Source organism: Oncorhynchus nerka, unplaced genomic scaffold, assembly GCF_034236695.1.
Source record: "Oncorhynchus nerka isolate Pitt River unplaced genomic scaffold, Oner_Uvic_2.0 unplaced_scaffold_941, whole genome shotgun sequence".
NCBI classification, from domain to species: domain Eukaryota; kingdom Metazoa; phylum Chordata; class Actinopteri; order Salmoniformes; family Salmonidae; genus Oncorhynchus; species Oncorhynchus nerka.
Window position 1 is genome coordinate 175883 of NW_027040366.1, and position 24792 is coordinate 200674.

At 43.0% G+C, this 24792-nt stretch overlaps 1 protein-coding gene across 2 annotated transcripts; it reads right to left on the bottom strand.

Annotated features, from left to right (window-relative positions):
• Nucleotides 1-8219: 8219 nt before the first annotated feature.
• On the bottom strand, nucleotides 8220-16684 carry LOC135570672 (NLR family CARD domain-containing protein 3-like). Of its 2 annotated transcripts, XM_065016632.1 has the most exons (8): nucleotides 16544-16684; nucleotides 16164-16248; nucleotides 15805-16034; nucleotides 13635-15426; nucleotides 13154-13327; nucleotides 11641-11814; nucleotides 10473-10519; nucleotides 8220-10056 (listed from the first exon to the last, which is right to left on the bottom strand). In XM_065016632.1, exons 3-8 carry the CDS (start codon nucleotides 15914-15916, stop codon nucleotides 9530-9532), a joined length of 2826 nt encoding a protein of 941 aa, XP_064872704.1. In that variant the 5' UTR covers nucleotides 15917-16034; nucleotides 16164-16248; nucleotides 16544-16684; the 3' UTR covers nucleotides 8220-9529. The 2 variants fall into 2 exon arrangements, with proteins under 2 accessions (XP_064872704.1, XP_064872703.1); XM_065016631.1 differs by lacking the exon at nucleotides 16544-16684 and having other exon boundaries at nucleotides 16164-16436.
• Between the last annotated feature and the right edge of the window lie 8108 nt (nucleotides 16685-24792).

Genomic DNA, 24792 nt, shown 5'->3' on the forward strand with positions numbered 1-24792 from the left:
GATCTGGAAGTAGATCTATAAGTAGATCTGTAAGTAGATCTGGAAGTAGATCTGGAAGTAGATCTGGAAGTAGATCTGGAAGTAGATCTGGAAGTAGATCTGGAAGTAGATCTGGAAGTTGATCTGGAAATAGATCTGGAAGTAGATCTGGAAATAACTTAATCTTTAGAAAGCAACACTCAACCTTTCCAGGATAAATCCCTCTGCAACCATTGGTTCAACTTCTTTTCATTTATTTCTTCAATAATAAGTACACACATTGAATGAGCATATTTTCTGTTGATCCTTAGATATGGTAATCCCAAGGTATGTTACATTTTCCTTAAGTGGAATAATTGCAGATAGAGGGATTCACACAGTCTGTAACATATGTCTATCACACAGTCTGTAACATATGTCTATCACACAGTCTGTAACATATGTCTGTTCCTCATGAAGACAGATTGGGTCTCCTCTATAATTGAGTCCAATATTGCTTTCATTCTTTTTGCAAATATAGAGGCTGATATTGTTAGTCGTTGAGCAGACAGACTGGACGCCAATTATCGAGGAGAAGCAACTCTTTCTTGGGCTTATGGATGAATGTAATCAGAGCTTGAGTCAAACTGGGAGGGAGAGCATTATTTACAATGTAATCAGACCTGGAGTCAGACTGGGAGGGAGAGCATTATTTACAATGTAATCAGACCTGGAGTCAGACTGGGAGGGAGAGCATTATTTACAATGTAATCAGACCTGGAGTCAGACTGGGAGGGAGAGCATTATTTACAATGTAATCAGACCTGGAGTCAAACTGGGAGGGAGAGCATTATTTACAATGTAATCAGACCTGGAGTCAGACTGGGAGGGAGAGCATTATTTACAATGCAATTAGACCTGGAGTCAGACTGGGAGGGAGAGCATTATTTACAATGCAATCAGACCTGGAGTCAACCTGGGAGGGAGAGCATTATTTACAATGCAATCAGAAAAGACCAACAGAAACGGGACTAACTGTTCTGTAAAGAGTTGTGTTAAACTCAGCAGATATACCATCAGTCCCAGGAGACATATTCTTTTCAACTATAACAGGGTCATGACACTGTTCCCTGTCAGCCTCACCAACTGATTTCACATCCCCCAGACAATCAAAACAAAGAGTTGAGGACACCTCACAATACTGTAGAAGATGAGGACACCTCACAATACTGTAGAAGATGAGGACACCTCACAATACTGTAGAAGATGAGGACACCTCACAATACTGTAGAAGATGAGGACACCTCACAATACTGTAGAAGATGAGGACACCTCACAATACTGTTGAAGATGAGGACACCTCACAATACTGTAGAAGATGCAACTAAAGATGTAGATTAATGTGGGGTCATCAGTGATGAGACCAGTCATATTTAATTGCTGAATTGTATTATTTTTAGAGTGGTATTTTTCTAACCTGAAAATAAATCTGATATATTTTGTCCATCCTCCACCATTTCTACCTAAATCAAATCAAATCAAATGTATTTATATAGCCCTTCGTACATCAGCTGATATCTCAAAGTGCTGTACAGAAACCCAGCCTAAAACCCCAAACAGCAAGCAATGCAGGTGTAGAAGCACGGTGGCTAAGAAAAACTCCCTAGAAAGGCCAAAACCTAGGAAGAAACCTAGAGAGGAACCAGGCTATGTGGGGTGGCCAGTCCTCTTCTGGCTGTGCCGGGTGGAGATTATAACAGAACACGGCCAAGATGTTCAAATGTTCATAAATGACCAGCATGGTCGAATAATAATAAGGCAGAACAGTTGAAACTGGAGCAGCAGCACAGTCAGGTGGAAGTTGAAACTGGAGCAGCAGCATGGCCAGGTGGATTGGGGACAGCAAGGAGTCATCATGTCAGGTAGTCCTGGGGCATGGTCCTAGGGCTCAGGTCCTCCGAGAGAGAGAAAGAGAGAAGGCACTTGTCATCTCCCGTCTGGATTACTGCAACTCGCTGTTGGCTGGGCTCCCTGCCTGTGCCATTAAACCCCTACAACTCATCCAGAACGCCGCAGCCCGTCTGGTGTTCAACCTTCCCAAGTTCTCTCACGTCACCCCGCTCCTCCGCCTCTCCACTGGCTTCCAGTTGAAGCCCGCATCCTTTACAAGACCATGGTGCTTGCCACGGAGCTGTGAGGGGAACGGCACCTCAGTACCTCCAGGCTCTGATCAGGCCCTACACCCAAACAAGGGCACTGCGTTCATCCACCTCTGGCCTGCTCGCCTCCCTACCACTGAGGAAGTACAGTTCCCGCCAGCCCAGTCAAAACTGTTCGCTGCTCTGGCCCCAATGGTGGAACAAACTCCCTCACGATGCCAGGACAGCGGAGTCAATCACCACCTTCCGGGAGACACCTGAAACCCCACCTCTTTAAGGAATACCTAGGATAGGATAAAGTAATCCTCCCCCCCTTAAAAGACCTAGATGCACTATTGTAAAGTGGCTGTTCCACTGGATGTCATAAGGTGAAAGCACCAATTTGTAAGTCGCTCTGGATAAGAGCGTCTGCTAAATGACTTAAATGTAAATGTAAGGAGAGAATTAGAGAACGCACACTTAGATTCACACAGGACACCGAATAGGACAGGAGAAGTACTCCAGATATAACAAACTGACCCCAGCCCCCCGACACATAAACTACTGCAGCATAAATACTGGAGGCTGAGACAGGAGGGGTCAGGAGACACTGTGGCCCCATCCGAGGACACCCCCGGACAGGGCCAAACAGGAAGGATATAACCCCACCCACTTTGCCAAAGCACAGCCCCCACACCACTATATCTGACTAAGGTTCCGTCTGCTTTCAGTTTATACATATCATCCAACTGGTGTTGTAGATCAAACAGAACAGATGTATCCTCCTCTGAAAGACTTTCAACAGGCTTTTGAACAAGACAGGTGATCTTTGTAATTACACTTTCTTCTTCAGTTCTCCTGGTCTTGGCAACAAAACTCTCATGTTTTCTTGCATATTTTCCAACCTTAAAAAGCTCCCAGTTATTACTGTATGAATTGTTATTCATAGTGTTGTTCCTGAAGTGTTTAATTACATAGTTTATCTCCATCTGGACCAACTCATGTTTTAATATAGAGCTATTAAGCTTCCAATAGGATGCTCTGCCAGGGCCATTATCAGAGATACACAGTGTAATGTCTATATAAACAGCTCTATGATCAGTAAGGGCCATTATCAGAGATACACAGTGTAATGTCAGTATAAACAGCTCTATGATCAGTAAGGGCCATTATCAGAGATAAACAGTGTAATGTCAGTATAAACAGCTCTATGATCAGTAAGGGCCATTATCAGAGATAAACAGTGTAATGTCAGTATAAACAGCTCTATGATCAGTAAGGGCCATTATCAGAGATAAACAGTGTAATGTCAGTATAAACAGCTCTATGGTCAGTAAGGGCTATTATCAGAGATCAACAGTGTAATGTCAATATAATCAGCTCTATGATCAGTAAGGGCCATTATCAGAGATAAACAGTGTAATGTCAGTATAAACAGCTCTATGATCAGTAAGGGCCATTATCAGAGATAAACAGTGTAATGTCAATATACACAGCTCTATGGTCAGAAAGGGGAGTGACCAGGATGTTAACAGAAATAGCCTGTTGATCAAAACATTTCGACACCAACCAAAGATCTGTGGTGATTGTCTGGAGTGGGTCTTATTACTCCAAGTGAAAGACTCGTCATTAGAAACTTTTACTCTCCAAATATCTAGAATAAGAGCGCTAAGAACCTTGGCGTGATCCTGGACAACACCCTGTCGTTCTCAACTAACATCAAGGCGGTGGCCCGTTCCTGTAGGTTCATGCTCTACAACATCCGCAGAGTAACGACCCTGCCTCACACAGGAAGCGGCGCAGGTCCTAATCCAGGCACTTGTCATCTCCCGTCTGGATTACTGCAACTCGCGCTGGCTGGGCTCCCTGCCTGTGCCATTAAACCCCTACAACTCATCCAGAACGCCGCCTTCCGTCTGGTGTTCAACCTTCCCAAGTTCTCTCTCGTCACCCCGCTCCTCCGCTCTCTCCACTGGCTTCCAGTTGAAGTCGCATCCGCTACAAGACCATGGTGCTTGCCTACGGAGCTGTGAGGGAACGGCACCTCAGTACCTCCAGGCTCTGATCAGGCCCTACACCCAAACAAGGGCACTGCGTTCATCCACCTCTCTGGCCTGCTCGCTCCCCCTACCACTGAGGAAGTACAGTTCCCGCTCAGCCCAGTCAAAACTGTTCGCTGCTCTGGCCCCCAATGGTGGAACAAACTCCTCACGACGCCAGGACAGCGGAGTCAATCACCACCTTCCGGAGACACCTGAAACCCCACCTCTTTAAGGGAATACCTAGGATAGGATAAAGTAATCCTTCTCACCCTCCTCCCCCTTTAAAAGATTTAGATGCACTATTGTAAAGTGGCTGTTCCACTGGATGTCATAAGGTGAATGCACCACTTGTAAGTCGCTCTGGATAAGAGCGTCTGCTAAATGACTTAAATGTAAAATGTAATATCAAACCTTTCCATCAACTGCCTCAAACTAATATTCATATAAATGAACTGTCCTGGAAGCCAAACTAATATTCATAGAAATGAACTGTCCTGAGGCCAAATTAATATTCATAGAAATGAACTGTCCTGGAGGCCAAACTAATATTCATAGAAATGAACTGTCCTGGAGGCCAAACTAATATTCATAGAAATGAACTGTCCTGGAGGCCACACTAATATTCATAGAAATGAACTGTCCTGGAGGCCAAACTAATATTCATAGAAATGAACTGTCCTGGAGGCCATCTGTCAATTAAATTATTCTGAGAAATATTAAAATCCCCACCTAGAATAAGTAAAGCATTAGGGAACTTGGTTAGCCTACTATAAGTAAAGCATTAGGGAACTTGGTTAGCCTACTATAAGTAAAGCATTAGGGAACTTGGTTAGCCTACTATAAGTAAAGCATTAGGGAACTTGGTTAGCCTACTATAAGTAAAGCATTAGGGAACTTGGTTAGCCTACTATAAGTAAAGCATTAGGGAACTTGGTTAGCCTACTATAAGTAAAGCATTAGGGAACTTGGTTAGCCTACTATAAGTAAAGCATTAGGGAACTTGGTTAGCCTACTATAAGTAAAGCATTAGGGAACTTGGTTAGCCTACTATAAGTAAAGCATTAGGAACTTTGTTAGCCTACTATAAGTAAAGCATTAGGAACTTGGTTAGCCTACTATAAGTAAAGCATTAGGAACTTGGTTAGCCTACTATAAGTAAAGCATTAGGAACTTGGTTAGCCTACTATAAGTAAAGCATTAGGAACTTGGTTAGCCTACTATAAGTAAAGCATTAGGGAACTTTGTACACCTACTATAAGTAAAGCTTTAGGGGAACTTGGTTAGCCTACTATAAGTAAAGCATTAGGGAACTTGGTTAGCCTACTATAAGTAAAGCATTAGGGAACTTGGTTAGCCTACTATAAGTAAAGCATTAGGAACTTGGTTAGCCTACTATAAGTAAAGCATTAGGGAACTTGGTTAGCCTACTATAAGTAAAGCATTAGGGAACTTGGTTAGCCTACTATAAGTAAAGCATTAGGGAACTTGGTTAGCCTACTATAAGTAAAGCATTAGGGAACTTGGTTAGCCTACTATAAGTAAAGCATTAGGAACTTGGTTAGCCTACTATAAGTAAAGCATTAGGGAACTTGGTTAGCCTACTATAAGTAAAGCATTAGGGAACTTGGTTAGCCTACTATAAGTAAAGCATTAGGGAACTTGGTTAGCCTACTATAAGTAAAGCATTAGGGAACTTGGTTAGCCTACTATAAGTAAAGCATTAGGGAACTTGGTTAGCCAATGGAGAATATGCTTTTCCAAAGATTCAAGTCACTGATCATTTTCAAGTTTGGAATTGAACCAATAAATGTTGGAAATTGTAAAGGTTTTTCTCCTCTTCGTCTGAAGAGGAGAGGGGAGAAGGATCGGAGGACCAATATGCGGCGTGGTAAGTGTCCATGGTTCTTTTAATAAGCAAAACACCACATGAACACAACTGATACAAAAACAATAAACGTGAAACGAATGAAAACCGAAACAGTACCGTGTGGTGAAAAACACAGACACGGAAACAAACACCTCCAAACAAGCAGTGAAACCCAGGCTACCTAAGTATGATTCTCAATCAGAGACAACTAATGGCACCTGCCTCTGATTGACAACCATACTAGGCCGAAACATAGAAATCCCAAAATCATAGAAAAACAAACAGACTGCCCACCCCAACTCACGCCCTGACCATAGTAAATAAAGGCAAAACAAAGGAAATAGAGGTCAGAACGTGACAGTAATAATGATGATGTTGTTACAGTTGATGACAAGACACAGAAAGTGACCAATAGGGTCCCAGTCTGAGTGTAAAATACTTCCATTGAACTGATTCATTAGAGTGGTGACTCCAGCAGAGAGTTCAGAACCATGATAGAGACACAAATCATTTCCCCACTGAGATCTGTAGAAGTTGACATCAATCTGTTTTAAGCTGTTTGGCAATATAAAAACAAGGCTTTTCTCTTTACATGATTTCTTAACCCCCCGACATTGAGTGAAACTATAGACAACAACAAAGTGGAATATAGAACAGAAAGTACTATGAGATAAACAATTACAAACTCTAGTAAAACTGAGAAGAAACGAGAGCTGCACAACATACAGATTTAAATGATTGTTATGCTGACACTATTCTCACTCAAAGATTACTGTCAGACCTCCATATAGATTTAAATGATAGTTATAATGACATTATTCTCACTCAAAGATTACTGTCAGACCTCCATATAGATTTAAATGATAGTTATAATGACATTATTCTCACTCAAAGATTACTGTCAGACCTCCATACAGATTTAAATGATTGTTATGCTGACACTATTCTCACTCAAAGATTACTGTCAGACCTCCATATAGATTTAAATGATTGTTATGCTGACACTATTCTCACTCAAAGATTACTGTCAGACCTCCATATAGATTTAAATGATTGTTATAATGACACTATTCTCACTGCCAGACCAAGAAACAAAGAGTTCACTGCCTTTACTGCAGGTAAAAATAGCAAAAAGTCAGAGAAAAAAAATCAAAAATATCCATTACTCTAGAAGTCCTGTGCAGTTAGATAGAACAAACCTTCTCCAATCAGATATCACTAAAGTTACATCACCTCAGAACCGGGAGTGAGATCTGCTCACATCAGAGGGAGATATCTAGGTAGTCTATGTTGACCATCAGTCAGTCTATGGCAGTAGTCTTGGAGGAAGGCTGATTTCAGATCCGTTGATGAAAGCCCTCTGATGAAGTAAGCCCTGTAACGTAGAGACGCTGGGAGTCGGGAAGCAAGTGGTAAGTTTAATAATAAACGGAATATGGACCAATACAGGAAACAAGAGTAACCTACGGACATGAAACATAGTTAATACTGCCTGGGTAATGAACCTAAGGGAGTGCCAGATAAAGGGGAGGTAATGAGTGAGGTAATGGAGTCCAGGTGTGCCTCATGATGAAGCGCAGGTGCGTCTAATGATTAATGCCAGGTGTATCTAATGATTGATGCCAGGTGCGTCTAATGATGGATGCCAGGTGCGTCTAATGATGGATGCCAGGTGCGTCTAATGATGGATGCCAGGTGCACGTAATGATGGATGCCAGGTGCGTGTAATGATTGATGCCAGGTGCGTCTAATGATGGATGCCAGGTGCAAGTAATGATTGATGCCAGGTGCGTCTAATGATGGATGCCAGGTGCAAGTAATGATTGATGCCTTAGTGTTACTACCATTTAGTGAAAGGATGGAATGACTTAGTGTTACTATCATTTAGTGAAAGGATGGAATGACTTCAGAGTGTTACTACCATTTAGTGAAAGGATGGAATGACTTTGTGTTACTACCATTTAGTGAAAGGATGGAATGACTTAGTGTTACTACCATTTAGTGAAAGGATGGAATGACTTCAGAGTTACTACCATTTAGTGAAAGGATGGAATGACTTTGTGTTACTACCATTTAGTGAAAGGATGGAATGACTTAGTGTTACTACCATTTAGTGAAAGGATGGAATGACTTAGTGTTACTACCATTTAGTGAAAGGATGGAATGACTTCAGAGTGTTACTAACATCATATCAAGCATATCAAACATAACACATTTACAACTGATGTTTTTTATTACACTGAACAAAAGAGGTGACATAACAAGCATAAGGTCCATTATATATCAGACTGTATACAAGACAATAATGTAAGTAAATGGACACCAAAGATCTTACTGAGTTATAGTTCATATAAGGAAATCAGTCAGTTGAAAAACTAAATTCATTAGGCCCTGATCTACAGATTTCACATGACTGGGAATACAGATATGCATCTGTTTGTCAGACACCTTAATAAAACAGTAGGAGTGTAGATCAGAAAACCAGTCAGTATGTGGTGTGACCATTTGCCTCATGCAGCGCAACACATCTCAGGCTGTTGATTGTGGCCGGTGGAATGTTGTTCTTCTTCAATGGCAAAGTTGCTGGCGGGAACTGGACTGAAAGCTGTCATACACGTCAATCCAGAGCATCCCAAACATGCTCAATGGGTGCCATGTCTATCCACTAACTCTGTTCACAACGTTGACATCAGCAAACTGCTCGCCCACACGACACCAGTGTGTGTGTGTTTGTCTTGTGTGTGTCCAGTGTGTGTGTATCCAGTGTGTGTGTGTCAGGTTATTATTTACAGGGACACTGAGGCGTCAACATCATAAACCCTAAACCCTGGATAGAGGGGCTCAGTGAATGTGGAGGTGAATGTGTACAGGTGGGTCAGTGTGTCAGAGGAGGCTCTATATCAAATCAAATTTATTTATATAGCCCTTCGTACATCAGCTGATATCTCAAAGTGCTGTACAGAAACCCAGCCTAAAACCCCAAACAGCAAACAATGCAGGTGTAAAAGCACGGTGGCTAGGAAAAACTCCCTAGAAAGGCCAAAACCTAGGAAGAAACCTAAAAAGGAACCAGGCTATGTGGGGTGGCCAGTCCTCTTCTGGCTGTGCCGGGTGGAGATTATAACAGAACATGGCCAAGATGTTCAAATGTTCATGAATAGAAGAAGGACAGAGTGCCGGCTGGCCAGTCCAGATACACTCCTACTCTGTGGGAGCTGGAGGAGGGGACGTCTATGGTAGTGAGATTATTATTGTGCCTGGCAGAGTAACCCACCCTACACCCTGTGTGTGTGTGTCCAGTGTGTGTGTGTGTGTCCAGTGTGTGTGTCTGTGTCCAGTGTGTGTGTGTGTTTCCAGTGTGTGTCCAGTGTGTGTGTGTGTGTTTCCAGTGTGTGTGTGTGTGTGTGTCCAGTGTGTGTGTGTTTCCAGTGTGTGTGTGTGTGTGTGTGTGTTTGCAGTGTGTGTGTGTGTCCAGTGTGTGTGTGTGTGTGTTTCCAGTGTGTGTGTGTGTGTCAGGTTATTATTTACAGGGACACTGAGGAGTCAAAATAAAGCCTAAACCCTGGATAGAGGGGCTCAGTGAATGTGGAGGTGAATGTGATCAGGTGGATCAGTGTGTCAGAGGAGGCTCTATAGAAGGACAGAGTGCCGGCTGGCCAGTCCAGATACACTCCTACTCTGTGGGAGCTGGAGGAGGGGACGTCTATGGGAGTGGGATTATTATTGTGCCAGGCAGTGTAACTGTTGTCAGAGCAGGACAGACTCCAGGACTTGTCATTGTGTCCAAGACAACAGTCATCACCCCTTCCTCTCCTGCTGATTCCTTTATATGTCATTCCTATAACAGCCCCCTCCCTCCCACTCCACTCTACCTCCCAGTAACAGCGCCCAGTCAGACCCTCTCTACACAGCACCTGTCCACAGCCCTCAAATCTATCTGGGTGATCAGGATACGGCTGCTTCTCTTTCCTACATGTCACCTTTCTGTTCTCCTCAGACAGAGAGAGGCGTCTGTTTACTGTGTTTAGGTCCAGTGTGAGATCACAGACATCTGATGGATGAAACCAGACACAATATTAGAAATCATCATCATTCACATTAGAATGTTAACTCACTTTTCACTAATTCATTTAATGTAGATGTTTCTAGGTATCAAAAGGAGAAGTTAAGGTAAGTTGAGACTTGTTGAATGATCATATGTTATACTGTATGGTAATATAAAACACACTTATTCCCATCAATTGCACACACACACACACACATACACACACACACACACACACACCACACACACACACACTGTCAAAGCAACTCTTTGTAAACTTTGGTGTCCCTGATTTCTGCTTCTGTAGAACTACAGCTGATATTTAATATGACCAAGTAAGTAATGATGTTGGTCTTTGACTTTGACTTAACTTGAATTAAGATTTATTTTTAGTCATATTCTTCACAGCAGTCAACACTCACATTTTCTAAGTCCAGGTTTCATTCTGTTCTCTCCACCATGTTCCACACTGTAGCGGTAAGCAGAAGAACAGACAGTCATTGATTGAAACATATACACACACACACACACACACACACACACACAGTACAAACACACACACACACACACAGTACAAACACACACACACGTGTGTCCAGTGTGTGTGTCCAATGTGTGTGTTTGTGTGTGTGTCCAGTTTATCCAGTGTGTGTGTCCAGTGTGTGTCCAGTGTGTGTGTGTGTGTGTCCAGTGTGTGTCCAGGGTCTGTGTCCAGTGTGTGTGTGTGTGTGTCCAGTGTGTGTGTGTGTGTGTCCAGTTTTTCCAGTGTGTGTGTGTGTGTGTGTGTCCTGTGTATGTGTGTGTGTGTATCACACATACACACTGGACAAAGACATACACAAACTGGACACACACACACACTGGACACACATTGGACACACACACACACACTGGACACACACTGGACACACACACTGGAAAAACTGGACACACACACTCTGGATACACACACACTGGACACACAATGGACACACACACTGGACACACACACACAGACACTGGACACACACACACACATACATACACACACACACAGTCAGCATATAACTTTGTCCAAGGGTGGTAAGAATGTTTGTCCTAACAATCATCATTCCCCAATCAGTCGCTAATCGGAAGACACCTGCTCCTTTTCTCAATCACATCCCCTTTCCCAGAAGACACACCTCCTCCTGTTTCCATTACCCAATCACATCCCCTTTCCCAGAAGACACACCTCCTCCTGTTTCCATTACCCAATCACATCCCCTTTGCCAGTCAGTTGTTTTCTCTGTGTCTCAATCTCTCTGTGTCTCAATCTCTCTTTGTCTCAATATTTCTCTCTCTCTTTTGGTTTTTGTCACATTTGTCCGGAATTAAGTGAGTTGTGCTTCATGACTGTTTGTTTGATGGTGGGAAAAGGGGGGACAAGACAAGTCAAGACAAGTCATTAAGGACTTTGTCTAAGAACTTTTGGTTAGTTCGTTAATTGAAGTATGAATTGAACTGTATTGAAGTCTAGTTTAGGGGTGTTTTTAGATATTTATTTGGTTTATTTTCCACTGATAAGTCAAACATGTCTGATATGAACATTGACATAAACCCTCTACATACTTGAGTTTCTCCAGTCTGCAGTGTGGATCCTCCAGTCCAGCAGAGAGCAGTCTGACTCCTGAGTCTCCTGGGTGATTGTAGCTCAGGTCCAACTCTCTCGGGTGTGAGGGGTTTGACCTCAGAGCTGAGACCAGAGAAGCACAGCCTTCCTCTGTGACTAGACAGCCTGACAGCCTGCAAAGAGTCAAATCATATTAAAATCACACTGATATTCTTTGGTGTTGAAAATAGTGACAGTATATTTTTGTACATATTCAGATATATCAGTGTCCTGAAACCTTCCATTTCTATTTATAAATTAAAGTATCATTAAAAATGACAAATGATCAAAGTATTGCCTGCAGATAGAAACATGTATAGTACAAATATTTGAGTTGACTGACCAGACCAGTTTAAAAAGCAGTATCAGTCAGAAGACAGACAGTGAGGAATCAGATTTAGATTGTATTGAGTATACAGTCCACACCATATCTATTTAGACAGTGAGGTATCAGATTTAGATTGTATTGAGTATACAGTCCACACCATATCTATTTAGACAGTGAGGTATCAGATTTAGATTGTATTGAGTATACAGTCCACACCATATCTATTTAGACAGTGAGGTATCAGATTTAGATTGTATTGAGTATACAGTCCACACCATATCTATTTAGACAGTGAGGTATCAGATTTAGATTGTATTGAGTATACAGTCCACACCATATCTATTTAGACAGTGAGGTATCAGATTTAGATTGTATTGAGTATACAGTCCACACCATATCTATTTTGACAGTGAAGCTAAATGTTTCTCTGTACCTCAGCCTTTTGGATTTCAGATCAAATGTTCCATATGAGGTGACAGTATATAAAGTCACCTTTTATTTGAGGATATTTTAATACATATCTTTTTCACGATTAAAAATGAAAACACTTTATGTATCTAGTCCCCCATAAGAAGAAGACATAAGTATTCTGAACAATTTACTTATAGTGTATTAAAGTAGTCAAAAGTTTAGTATTTTGTTGTAAACTCGTTGATTGCATTTGCAGTTGGTTTTGGTTGTTTTAGGTTTTGCCTAATATTAAAATGGTGGATGGTGTAACGTCTGTTTCCAGATCACAGTCTCAAACACGTAGATCCCTGAATTCTGATCACCTGTTCACACACCTGTATGTCATTACCACTATTTAGTTCAGTTCTTTGAACCCCGTCACTGTGAGGTTTGTGTTGTGACACACACCTCGGGGGCGCAGAGATTCCTGTAATTCCTCCTCCCATGTACGATACTTTTTGCCTGCCTCCCTAATGATGCAAATTAATTACTTAAAGATCATACAATGTGATTTTATGGATTTTAGTTTTAGATTCCATCTCTCACAGTTGAATTACAATTACATACTTACTTTGTAAGTATGAAACACTGCAGATTTTGCAGGTTATCAAATTCTTGTTCTCCTGTGTGTCTGGTAAACACATGTGGATCTGGTGAACAGTTATCACTTGTTGACCAACTACAGGAATACTGACCTCAGAGTCTCCAGTTTACAGTGGGGATTCCCCAGTCCAGCAGAGAGCAGCTTCACTCCTGAATCCTTCAGGTCATTGTTACTCAGGTCCAGCTCTCTCAGGTGTGAGGGGTTTGACCTCAGAGCTGAGACCAGAGAAGCACAGCCTTCCACTGTGACTCCACAGCCTGACAGCCTGACAAAGAGATCATCATGACTTCACAAACACACTGTTAATTTAACACCAGTAGTGTAGAAGGACAATGGCAGATGCATTTGGTTTATTCTCTCAAACAACATATAGATTCATCTTCCGTTTCCTAGAATTGTATGGCCATATTGTTATACTAATGTGAAAATCTATGAATTTATTCAATATGTTATTCAGTATGATATTATATATATATATATATATATATATATATATTTATAATACATATTTTTCTCTGAACTGAATATTTTTTCCTGATGATTAGTTCTTATATGTCATTTTATTTACTCACAAAACAGCTCTGGAGGCTTTGACCACTGGCAGCAGCCTCAGAAGACCTTCCTCTGATCTGGAGTATTTCTTCAGGTCAAACACATCCAGCTCCTTTTCTGAAGTCAGCAACACAAAGACCAGAGCTGACCACTGTGCAGGTGACAGGTTGGGTTTTGAGAGACTTCCTGATCTCAGGTAGCTTTGGATCTCCTCCACTAGAGAATGGTCATTCAGTTCATTCAGACAGTGGAACAGATTGATGCTCCTCTCTGGAGAGGGATTCTCCCTGATCTTCTCTTTGATGTACTTGACTATTTCTTCATGGCTCTGTGAGCTGCTTCTTGTCTTTGTCAGTAGACCTCGTAAGTGCTTCTGATTGGACTCCAGTGAGAGGCCTAGAAGGAAGCGGAGGAAAAGGTCCAGGTTTCCCGTCTCACTTTGTAAGGCTTTATCCACAGCACTCTTGTAGAAAGTAACTTTATGCTTGTCTCTGAACAGCAAAGAAAAGATACTGGACTTTGTTTGCGGTTTGTCCATTAGATTCTCATTTTTGTTGATGAATGAGAGGAACACATATACAGCAGCCAGAAACTCCTGAATGCTCAGATGAACAAAGCAGAACACCTTGTCCTGGTACAGCCCACATTCCTCTTTAAAGAGCTGTGTGCACAATCCTGAGTACACTGAGGCTTCATTAACATCAATGCCAGACTCTTGCAGGTCTTCTTCATAGAAAATCAGATTTCCCTTCACAAGCTGTTGAAAAGCCAGTTTTCCCAGTGACAGAATGCTCTCTTTATCCCAGTGTGGACCTGTCCCTTCTTTCCCAAGATACTTTTCATTCTTCTGTTTGGTATGAAACTCCACAAGGTGTGTGTACATCTCAGTCAGAGTCTTGGGCATCTCTTCTCTCTTATGTTTCAGCATGTGTTCAAGGACTGTTGCAGAAATCCAACAGAAGACTGGAATGTGGCACATGATGTGGAGGCTCCTTGATGTCTTTATGTGTGAGATGATTCTGCTGGCCAGGTCCTCATCACTGAATCTCTTCCTGAAGTACTCCTCCTTCTGTGGGTCATTGAACCCTCGTACCTCTGTCACCTGGTCAACACACCCTGGAGGGATCTTATTGGCTGCTGCAGGTCGGGTAGTTATCCAGAGGAGAGCAGAGGGGAGCAGATTTCCCTTGATGAGATTTGTCAGCAGAACATCCACTGAGGTTGACTCTGTGACGTCCCAACAGATCTTGTTCTTCTGGAAGTCTAGGGGCAGTCGGCACTCATCCAGACCATCAAAGATGAACATAACTTTGTACTTGTTGTAGTTGGAGATTCCTGATTGTTTAGTTTCCATTGAGAAGTGATTAAGAAGTTCAATGAAAGTGTGTTTGTCCCCTTTCATCAAATTCAGCTCCCGAAAAGGGAATGAAAATACAAATTGGACATCCTGATTTGCTTTTCCTTCAGCCCAGTCCAGAATGAACTTCTGCACAGAGACTGTTTTTCCAATGCCAGCGACTCCCTTTGTCAGCACAGTTCTGATAGGTTTGTCTTGTCCAGTTAAGGGTTTGAAGATGTCATTACATTTGATTGCAGTCTCTGGTCTTGCTTGTTTCCTGGTTGTTGTCTCAATCTGTCTCACCTCATGTTCATTATTGACCTCTCCTGTTCCACCCTCTGTGATGTAGAGCTCTGTGTAGATCTTATTGAGAAGTGTTGGGTTTCCTTGTTTAGCGATCCCCTCAAATACACATTGAAACTTCTTCTTTAGATTAGATTTGAGTTCACGTTGGCAAATCACAGCGAGCTCATCTGAATATAGAAATAACACAGAGGATATTAATATTACATCTGTTTTAATGTCTACAGTATTGTAGGACTGTTATAAAGTTTTAAATTATAATAATTTAGTCTCTTAACTGACTGTATAAATGTGTAAATGTTTTCATAATGCATTACAGACTGGTGTGACTGATTATATTATTATTGGTATTATTGATGGTATTATTAATGTTCTCTCTCTCTAAATTAATCACCACAACACATCCCTGCTGCTACTTGATGAGGTCACTAGGTGTTGTGTTAAGGCTGCTACAATATCATTGAGTTACACAGCTACTTTAGCTGTACTTTAGCTACAGCTTTTAAATGTTATAAAACAGCATTCAACATGAGGCAGACAGATCTTACATTTCTCCAGTGTGTCAGCAAGCTCCTTCTGGTTCATTTTCCTCAGGATGTGCAGTGTGATCTTCAGAGCCCCCCTCTCTGGCACTGCTCTCCTGCTTCTCATCTTCAGCATCCACCACTTCCTTATCCTGCTTCTGACTCTCAAAGCCTTCTGGGAGTTCTGGACTAAGAATCCTCTTGAACATCTTCAGCTCGTTCTTCACAAATGTCATAATTTTCTCTTCAAGCATCTGAAATAAATAAAGTAAATAAGTTAAGCAAGAGAATAAATGCTTTCTCATTAACACATTAATGAATGATTGACAGATCAACTTTACTTGAGGTAAACAAAAACAAATGTACATAACAGGACCACATACACTGAATATGGAGTCCAGGTCTGTTTGATGACTCTGGGAAGACTGACCACTGAGAATCTCTGACTCTGATCTCTCCTGTTGGTTTCTGTGGACAAAACATGAGATTACATCTCCTCATCCAGGGAGTACACACACACACACACACACACACACACACACACACACACACACACACACACACACACACACACACACACACACACACACACACAGGGAGGGAATGTTGTGTTTGTTTAATATTGTTTTAGGACTATGAAAATGGACAAAATGATTAGCCTATGGATTATGAAAACAACAACAATAAATGGGAAAATGGGAGGAGAAATGACTAGAGACAGTGTTGTTTAACTCACTGACCAGGACCCATGAGTTCTTCTTACCTTTGTTCAGTAGAAAAGTCTCCCTCTCCAAACTTCATAGGTAGATCCATAGACTTGTCACTCTTCATGGACACACAGCTGGGAACAGGGGAGGCTGGTCTCTCCTGCTTGATTGGACTTCAACACAACAGAGACAAACATTACATCTCTCATCTACTCTGAGTTCAGATGGGGAAACATAAGAAGAGTTTTCACAAATATAACTGACTTCCAGACGTTAGTTAACGCGCGCGAGCAGTGTGTCATTTAAAATGTGTGTCATTTAAAATGACGAATTTCATTTATCGACGCGAGCGTTGTAGTCAGTCTGTCAGCCCCGCTAAAAGGCTGGTGTCGTTACTCTGCCTTCTCCGGGGCATGTTGAGGTAAATTTACTAACCGGGAGGGTTTGAATGATGTAATTTATTGGAAGGCTGGAAGACGCACTCTCGAGGTTGTTTACTCACAATATCAGATATGAAATATATTTTTTATAATGAATGTATACTGAGGTTGAGGTTCTGACTAGTGATTATTTACCCGGGGTTCAATGAGGTAATAATGAGACTATAAGGAGTACCAGTACTGAGTCAATGTGCAGGGTACCAGGTAGTTGAGGTAATAATGAGACTATAAGGAGAACCAGTACTGAGTCAATGTGCAGGGTACCAGGTAGTTGAGGTAATAATGAGGCTATAAGGAGAACCAGTACTGAGTCAATGTGCAGGGTACCAGGTAGTTGAGGTAATAATGAGACTATAAGGAGTACCAGTACTGAGTCAATGTGCAGGGTACCAGGTAGTTGAGGTAATAATGAGACTATATGAGTACCAGTACTGAGTCAATGTGCAGGGTACCAGGTAGTTGAGGTAATATGTGAGGTACTACACACACACACACAGTGAGGGAATGTTGTGTTTGTTTAATATTGTTTTAGGACTATGAAAATGGACAAAAGGATTTGGAAAATGGGAGAGGAGAAATGACTAGAGACAGTGTTGTTTAGTTGAGGTAATAATGAGACTATAAGGAGTACCAGTACTGAGTCAATGTGAAGGGTACCAGGTAGTTGAGGTAATAATGAGATATCTCCAAGATGGCGTAGCAGTAAGTTGTCCTGTCGTATCGTCTCTCTGTAAATATCGTCTCTTTTTCGTTTTAGATATTTTTTTATATTTTTCTCCGCATATCTTTAAAAACATTTTGCTAAACCTAAGCTTCCAAATACTCTACTGCAACCCGCCAATGTAGCTACTTTCCTAAAGTAGTTATATTTACCGAACCGGACCCCTCAACTGAAGCTAGCCAGCTAACTACAAGCTATGCTAGCGGTCTTCAGCTAACCGGTCATCAACCTTCAGCTCGGAAAGCTCTCGCCAGTTCGAACAACGCGACGCTAACCAGAGCATAACGGACCTATTTTTTTAATTTTTATATATATATATTTTTTACCCCGGATTCCCACCACAAACGGAACATTCTTCAGCTGGATCCTCGCAACTAGCTATCGAGCTAAACAGCATCCCTGGTTGATTACTCCTGGCTAGCGTTTCCACCCACGTAGCTTGAAGCTAGCCCGGCCAGAGCTCCTAGCATACTCCTGGGCTACAATACCTTGACTACGACCGGTCTATCGATATCACTGCATGAAGAGGAATAAACAGACTCACCCCATCGCGACGTCCTCTAAAGGCTAACTCTCTAGCCTCGCTATCTCCTTGCTTGCTAGTTCGGCATGCTAACTGCTAGCTTGTTTAGCCCAGGTCCGCTAACTACTACCTTGTTTACCCCGGCCTGCTAATCTGTTAGCTTGTTAGCACAGGCCTGCTAACCGTCTGCATCGCTGCGTCCCAAAAACGCAGTGGCCCATATGTACTCTCTCTTCCCGATTTAAAAAAAAATTGTTTATACCTTCCGGAAACCTGCCTCACCCTATGTGATACGGAATCACTATTATCTTTATTTTTAGAACACACTCAAGAACCTCCAGAAGCTAACCAGCTAGCTAGCTACAATCTATTTAGTCATTGTTAGTTTTCTTAACCTGGATAACACTCGCCAGCCCCGCCCCCCTGCCCCATCCACCGCTGCCCCCTGGACTCTGATCACTTGGCTACATAGCTGATGCACGCTGGACTGTCCATTAATCACGGTACTCCATTCTGCTTGTTTGTTTTATCTGTCGGCCGAGTTGCCTAGTCAATGCCATCTCACCTGCTGTTGTTATGCTAGCTGATTAGCTGTTGTCTCACCCACTGTTTTAGCTAGCTTTCCCAATTCAACACCTGTGTTTACTGTATGCCTCACGCTGTATGTCTCTCTCAAATGTCAATATGCCTTGTATACTGTTGCTCAGGTTAGTTATCATTGTTTTAGTTCACAATGGAGCCCTAGTCCTATTCCTCACACCCCTGATACCTCCTTTGTCCCACCTCCCACATATGCGGTGACCTCACCCATTACAACCAGCATGTCCAGAGATAAAACCTCTCTCATCATCACCCAGTGCCTGGGCTTACCTCCGTACCCGCACCCCACCATACCCCTGTCTGTGCATTATGCCCTGAATATATTCTACCATGCCCAGAAACCTGCTCCTCTTATTCTCTGTCCCCAACGCTCTAGGCGACCAGTTTTGATAGCCCTTAGCCGCACCCTCATACTACTCCTTCTCTGTTCCGCGGGTGATGTGGAGGTAAACCCGGGCCCTGCATGTCCCCAGGCACCCTCATTTGTTGACTTCTGTGATCGAAAAAGCCTTGGTTTCATGCATGTCAACATTAGAAGCCTCCTCCCTAAGTTTGTTTTACTCACTGCTTTAGCACACTCTGCTAACCCTGATGTCCTTGCCGTGTCTGAATCCTGGCTCAGGAAGGCCACCAAAAATTCAGAGATTTCCATACCCAACAATAACATCTTCCGTCAAGATAGAACTGCCAAAGGTGGAGGAGTCGCAGTCTACTGCAGAGATAGCCTGCAAAGTAATGTCATACTTTCCAGGTCCATACCCAAACAGTTCGAACTACTAATTCTGAAAATTACTCTCTCCAGAAATAAGTCTCTCACTGTTGCCGCCTGCTACCGACCCCCCTCAGCTCCCAGCTGTGCCCTGGACACCATTTGTGAATTGATTGCCCCCCATCTAGCTTCTGAGTTTGTTCTGTTAGGTGACCTAAACTGGGATATGCTTAACACCCCGGCAGTCCTACAATCTAAGCTAGATGCCCTCAATCTCACACAAATCATCAAGGAACCCACCAGGTACAACCCTAACTCTGTAAGCAAGGGCACCCTCATAGACGTCATCCTGACCAACTGGCCCTCCAAATACACCTCCGCTGTCTTCAACCAGGATCTCAGCGACCACTGCCTCATTGCCTGTATCCGCTACGGTGCCGCAGTCAAACGACCACCCTCATCACTGTCAAACGCTCCCTAAAACACTTCTGTGAGCAGGCCTTTCTAATCGACCTGGCCCGGGTATCCTGGAAGGACATTGACCTCATCCCGTCAGTTGAGGATGCCTGGTCATTCTTTAAAGTAACTTCCTCACCATTTTAGATAAGCATGCTCCGTTCAAAAATGCAGAACTAAGAACAGATACAGCCCTTGGTTCACTCCAGACCTGACTGCCCTCGACCAGCACAAAAACATCCTGTGGCGGACTGCAATAGCATCGAACTGTCCCCGCGATATGCAACTGTTCAGGGAAGTCAGGAACCAATACACATGAGTCAGTCAGGAAAGCTAAGGCCAGCTTCTTCAGGCAGAAGTTTGCATCCTGTAGCTCCAACTCCAAAAAGTTCTGGGACACTGTGAAGTCCATGGAGAACAAGAGCACCTCCTCCCAGCTGCCCACTGCACTGAGGCTAGGGAACACGGTCACCACCGACAAATCCATGATTATCGAAAACTTCAACAAGCATTTCTCAACGGCTGGCCATGCCTTCCGCCTGGCTACTCCTACCTCGGCCAACAGCTCCGGCCCCCGCAGCTCCTCGCCCAAGCCTCTCCAGGTTCTCCTTTACCCAAATCCAGATAGTAGATGTTCTGAAAGAGCTACAAAACCTGGACCCGTATAAATCAGCTGGGCTTGACAATCTGGACCCTCTATTTCTGAAACTATCCGCCGCCATTGTCGCAACCCCTATTACCAGCCTGTTCAACCTCTCTTTCATATCGTCTGAAATCCCCAAGGATTGGAAAGCTGCCGCAGTCATCCCCTCTTCAAAGGGGGAGACACCCTGGACCCAAACTGTTACAGACATATATCCATTCTGCCCTGCCTATCTAAGGTCTTGAAAGCCAAGTCAACAAACAGGTCACTGACCATCTCGAATCCCACCGTACCTTCTCCGCTGTGCAATCTGGTTTCCGAGCCGGTCACGGGTGCACCTCAGCCACACTCAAGGTACTAAACGACATCATAACCGCCATCGATAAAAGACAGTACTGTGCAGCCGTCTTCATCGACCTTGCCAAGGCTTTCGACTCTGTCAATCACCATATTCTTATCGGCAGACTCAGTAGCCTCGGTTTTCGGATGACTGCCTTGCCTGGTTCACCAATTACTTTGCAGACAGAGTTCAGTGTGTCAAATCGGAGGGCATGCTGTCCGGTCCTCTGGCAGTCTCTATGGGGGTGCCACAGGGTTCAATTCTCGGGCCGACTCTTTTCTCTGTATATATCAATGATGTTGCTCTTGCTGCGGGCGATTCCCTGATCCACCTCTACGCAGACGACACCATTCTATACACTTTCGGCCCGTCATTGGACACTGTGCTATCTAACCTCCAATCGAGCTTCAATGCCATACAACACTCCTTCCGTGGCCTCCAACTGCTCTTAAACGCTAGTAAAACCAAATGCATGCTTTTCAACCGATCGCTGCCTGCACCCGCATGCCCGACTAGCATCACCACCCTGGATGGTTCCGACCTTGAATATGTGGACATCTATAAGTACCTAGGTGTCTGGCTAGACTGCAAACTCTCCTTCCAGACCCATATCAAACATCTCAATCGAAAATCAAATCAAGAGTCGGCTTTCTATTCATAACAAAGCCTCCTTCACTCACGCTGCCAAGCTTACCCTAGTAAAACTGACTATCCTACCGATCCTCGACTTGGCGATGTCATCTACAAAATTGCTTCCAACACTCTACTCAGCAAACTGGATGCAGTCTATCACAGTGCCATCCGTTTTGTCACTAAAGCACCTTATACCACCCACCACTGCGACTTGTATGCTCTAGTCGGCTGGCCCTCGCTACATATTCGTCGCCAGACCCACTGGCTCAGGTCATCTACAAGGCCATGCTAGGCAAAGCTCCGCCTTATCTCAGCTCACTGGTCACGATGGCAACACCCATCCGTAGCACGCGCTCCAGCAGGTGTATCTCATTGATCATCCCTAAAGCCAACACCTCATTCGGCCGCCTTTCGTTACAGTACTCTGCTGCCTGTGACTGGAACGAATTGCAAAAATCGCTGAAGTTGGAGACTATTATCTCCTCACCAACTTCAAACATCAGCTATCTGAGCAGCTAACCGATCGCTGCAGCTGTACATAATCTATTGGTAAATAGCCCACCCATTTTCACCTACCTCATCCCCACAGTTTTTATTTATTTACTTTTCTGCTCTTTTGCACACCAATATCTCTACCTGTACATGACCATCTGATCATTTATCACTCCAGTGTTAATCTGCAATATTGTAATTATTCGCCTACCTCCTCATGCCTTTTGCACACATTGTATATAGACTCCCCTTTTTTCTCTACTGTGTTATTGACTTGTTAATTGTTTACTCCATGTGTAACTCTGTGTTGTCTGTTCACACTGCTATGCTTTACCTTGGCCAGGTCGCAGTTGCAAATGAGAACCTGTTCGCAACTAGCCTACCTGGTTAAATAAAGGTGAAATAAAATAAAATAAATAAAAAAATGAGACTATAAGGAGTACCAGTACTGAGTCAATGTGCAGGGTACCAGGTAGTTGAGGTAATAATGAGACTATAAGGGACCAGTACTGAGTTTGCAGGGTACCATAGTTGAGGTAATTTGAGACTATAAGGAGTACCAGTACTGAGTCAATGTGCAGGGTACCAGGTAGTTGAGGTAATAATGAGACTATAAGGAGTACCAGTACTGAGTCAAATGCAGGGTACCAGGTAGTTGAGGTAATAATGAGACTAGAGTACCAGTACTGAGTCAATGTGCAGGGTACCAGGTAGTTGAGGTAATAATGAGGTTACCAGGTAGTTGAGGTAATAAATAGACTATAAGGAGTACCAGTACTGAGTCAATGTGCAGGGTACCAGGTAGTTGAGGTAATAATGAGACTATAAGGAGTACCAGTACTGAGTCAATGTGCAGGGTATCAGGTAGTTGAGGTAATAATGAGGTTACCAGGTAGTTGAGGTAATAAATAGACTATAAGGAGTACCAGTACTGAGTCAATGTGCAGGGTACCAGGAAAGTTGAGGTAATAATGAGACTATAAGGAGTACCAGTACTGAGTAAATGTGCAGGGTACCAGGTAGTTGAGGTAATAATGAGGTTACCAGGTAGTTGAGGTAATAAATAGACTATAAGGAGTACCAGTACTGAGTCAATGTGCAGGGTACCAGGTAGTTGAGGTAATAATGAGACTATAAGGAGTACCAGTACTGAGTCAATGTGCAGGGTACCAGGTAGTTGAGGTAATAATGAGACTATAAGGAGAACCAGTACTGAGTCAAATGCAGGGGTACCAGGTAGTTGAGGTAATAATGAGACTATAAGGAGTACCAGTACTGAGTCAATGTGCAGGGTACCAGGTAGTTGAGGTAATAATGAGACTATAAGGAGTACCAGTACTGAGTCAATGTGCAGGGTACCAGGTAGTTGAGGTAATAATGAGACTATAAGGAGAACCAGTACTGAGTCAATGTGCAGGGTACCAGGTAGTTGAGGTAATAATGAGACTATAAGGAGTACCAGTACTGAGTCAATGTGCAGGGTACCAGGTAGTTGAGGTAATAATGAGACTATAAGGAGAACCAGTACTGAGTCAATGTGCAGGGTACCAGGTAGTTGAGGTAATAATGAGACTATAAGGAGTACCAGTACTGAGTCAATGTGCAGGGTACCAGGTAGTTGAGGTAATAATGAGACTATAAGAGTACCAGTACTGAGTCAATGTGCAGGGTACCAGGTAGTTGAGGTAATAATGAGACTATAAGGAATACCAGTACTGAGTAAATGTGCAGGGTACCAGGTAGTTGAGGTAATAATGAGGTTACCAGGTAGTTGAGGTAATAAATAGACTATAAGGAGTACCAGTACTGAGTCAATGTGCAGGGTACCAGGTAGTTGAGGTAATACTGAGACTATAAGGAGTAGCAGTACTGAGTCAATGTGCAGGGTACCAGGTAGTTGAGGCAATAATGAGACTATAAGGAGTACCAGTACTGAGTCAATGTGCAGGGTACCAGGTAGTTGAGGTAATAATGAGACTATAAGGAATACCAGTACTGAGTAAATGTGCAGGGTACCAGGTAGTTGAGGTAATAATGAGGTTACCAGGTAGTTGAGGTAATAAATAGACTATAAGGAGTACCAGTACTGAGTCAATGTGCAGGGTACCAGGTAGTTGAGGTAATACTGAGACTATAAGGAGTAGCAGTACTGAGTCAATGTGCAGGGTACCAGGTAGTTGAGGCAATAATGAGACTATAAGGAGTACCAGTACTGAGTCAATGTGCAGGGTACCAGGTAGTTGAGGCAATAATGAGACTATAAGGAGTACCAGTACTGAGTCAATGTGCAGGGTACCAGGTAGTTGAGGTAATAATGAGGCTATAAGGAGTACCAGTACTGAGTCAATGTGCAGGGTACCAGGTTGTTGAGGTAATAATGAGACTATAAGGAGAACCAGTACTGAGTCAATGTGCAGGGTACCAGGTAGTTGAGGTAATAATGAGACTATAAGGAGAACCAGTACTGAGTCAATGTGCAGGGTACCAGGTAGTTGAGGTAATAATGAGACTATAAGGAGTACCAGTACTGAGTCAATGTGCAGGGTACCAGGTAGTTGAGGTAATAATGAGACTATAAGGAATACCAGTACTGAGTCAATGTGCAGGGTATCAGGTAGTTGAGGTAATAATGAGGTTACCAGGTAGTTGAGGTAATAAATAGACTATAAGGAGTACCAGTACTGAGTCAATGTGCAGGGTACCAGGTAGTTGAGGTAATAATGAGACTATAAGGAGTACCAGTACTGA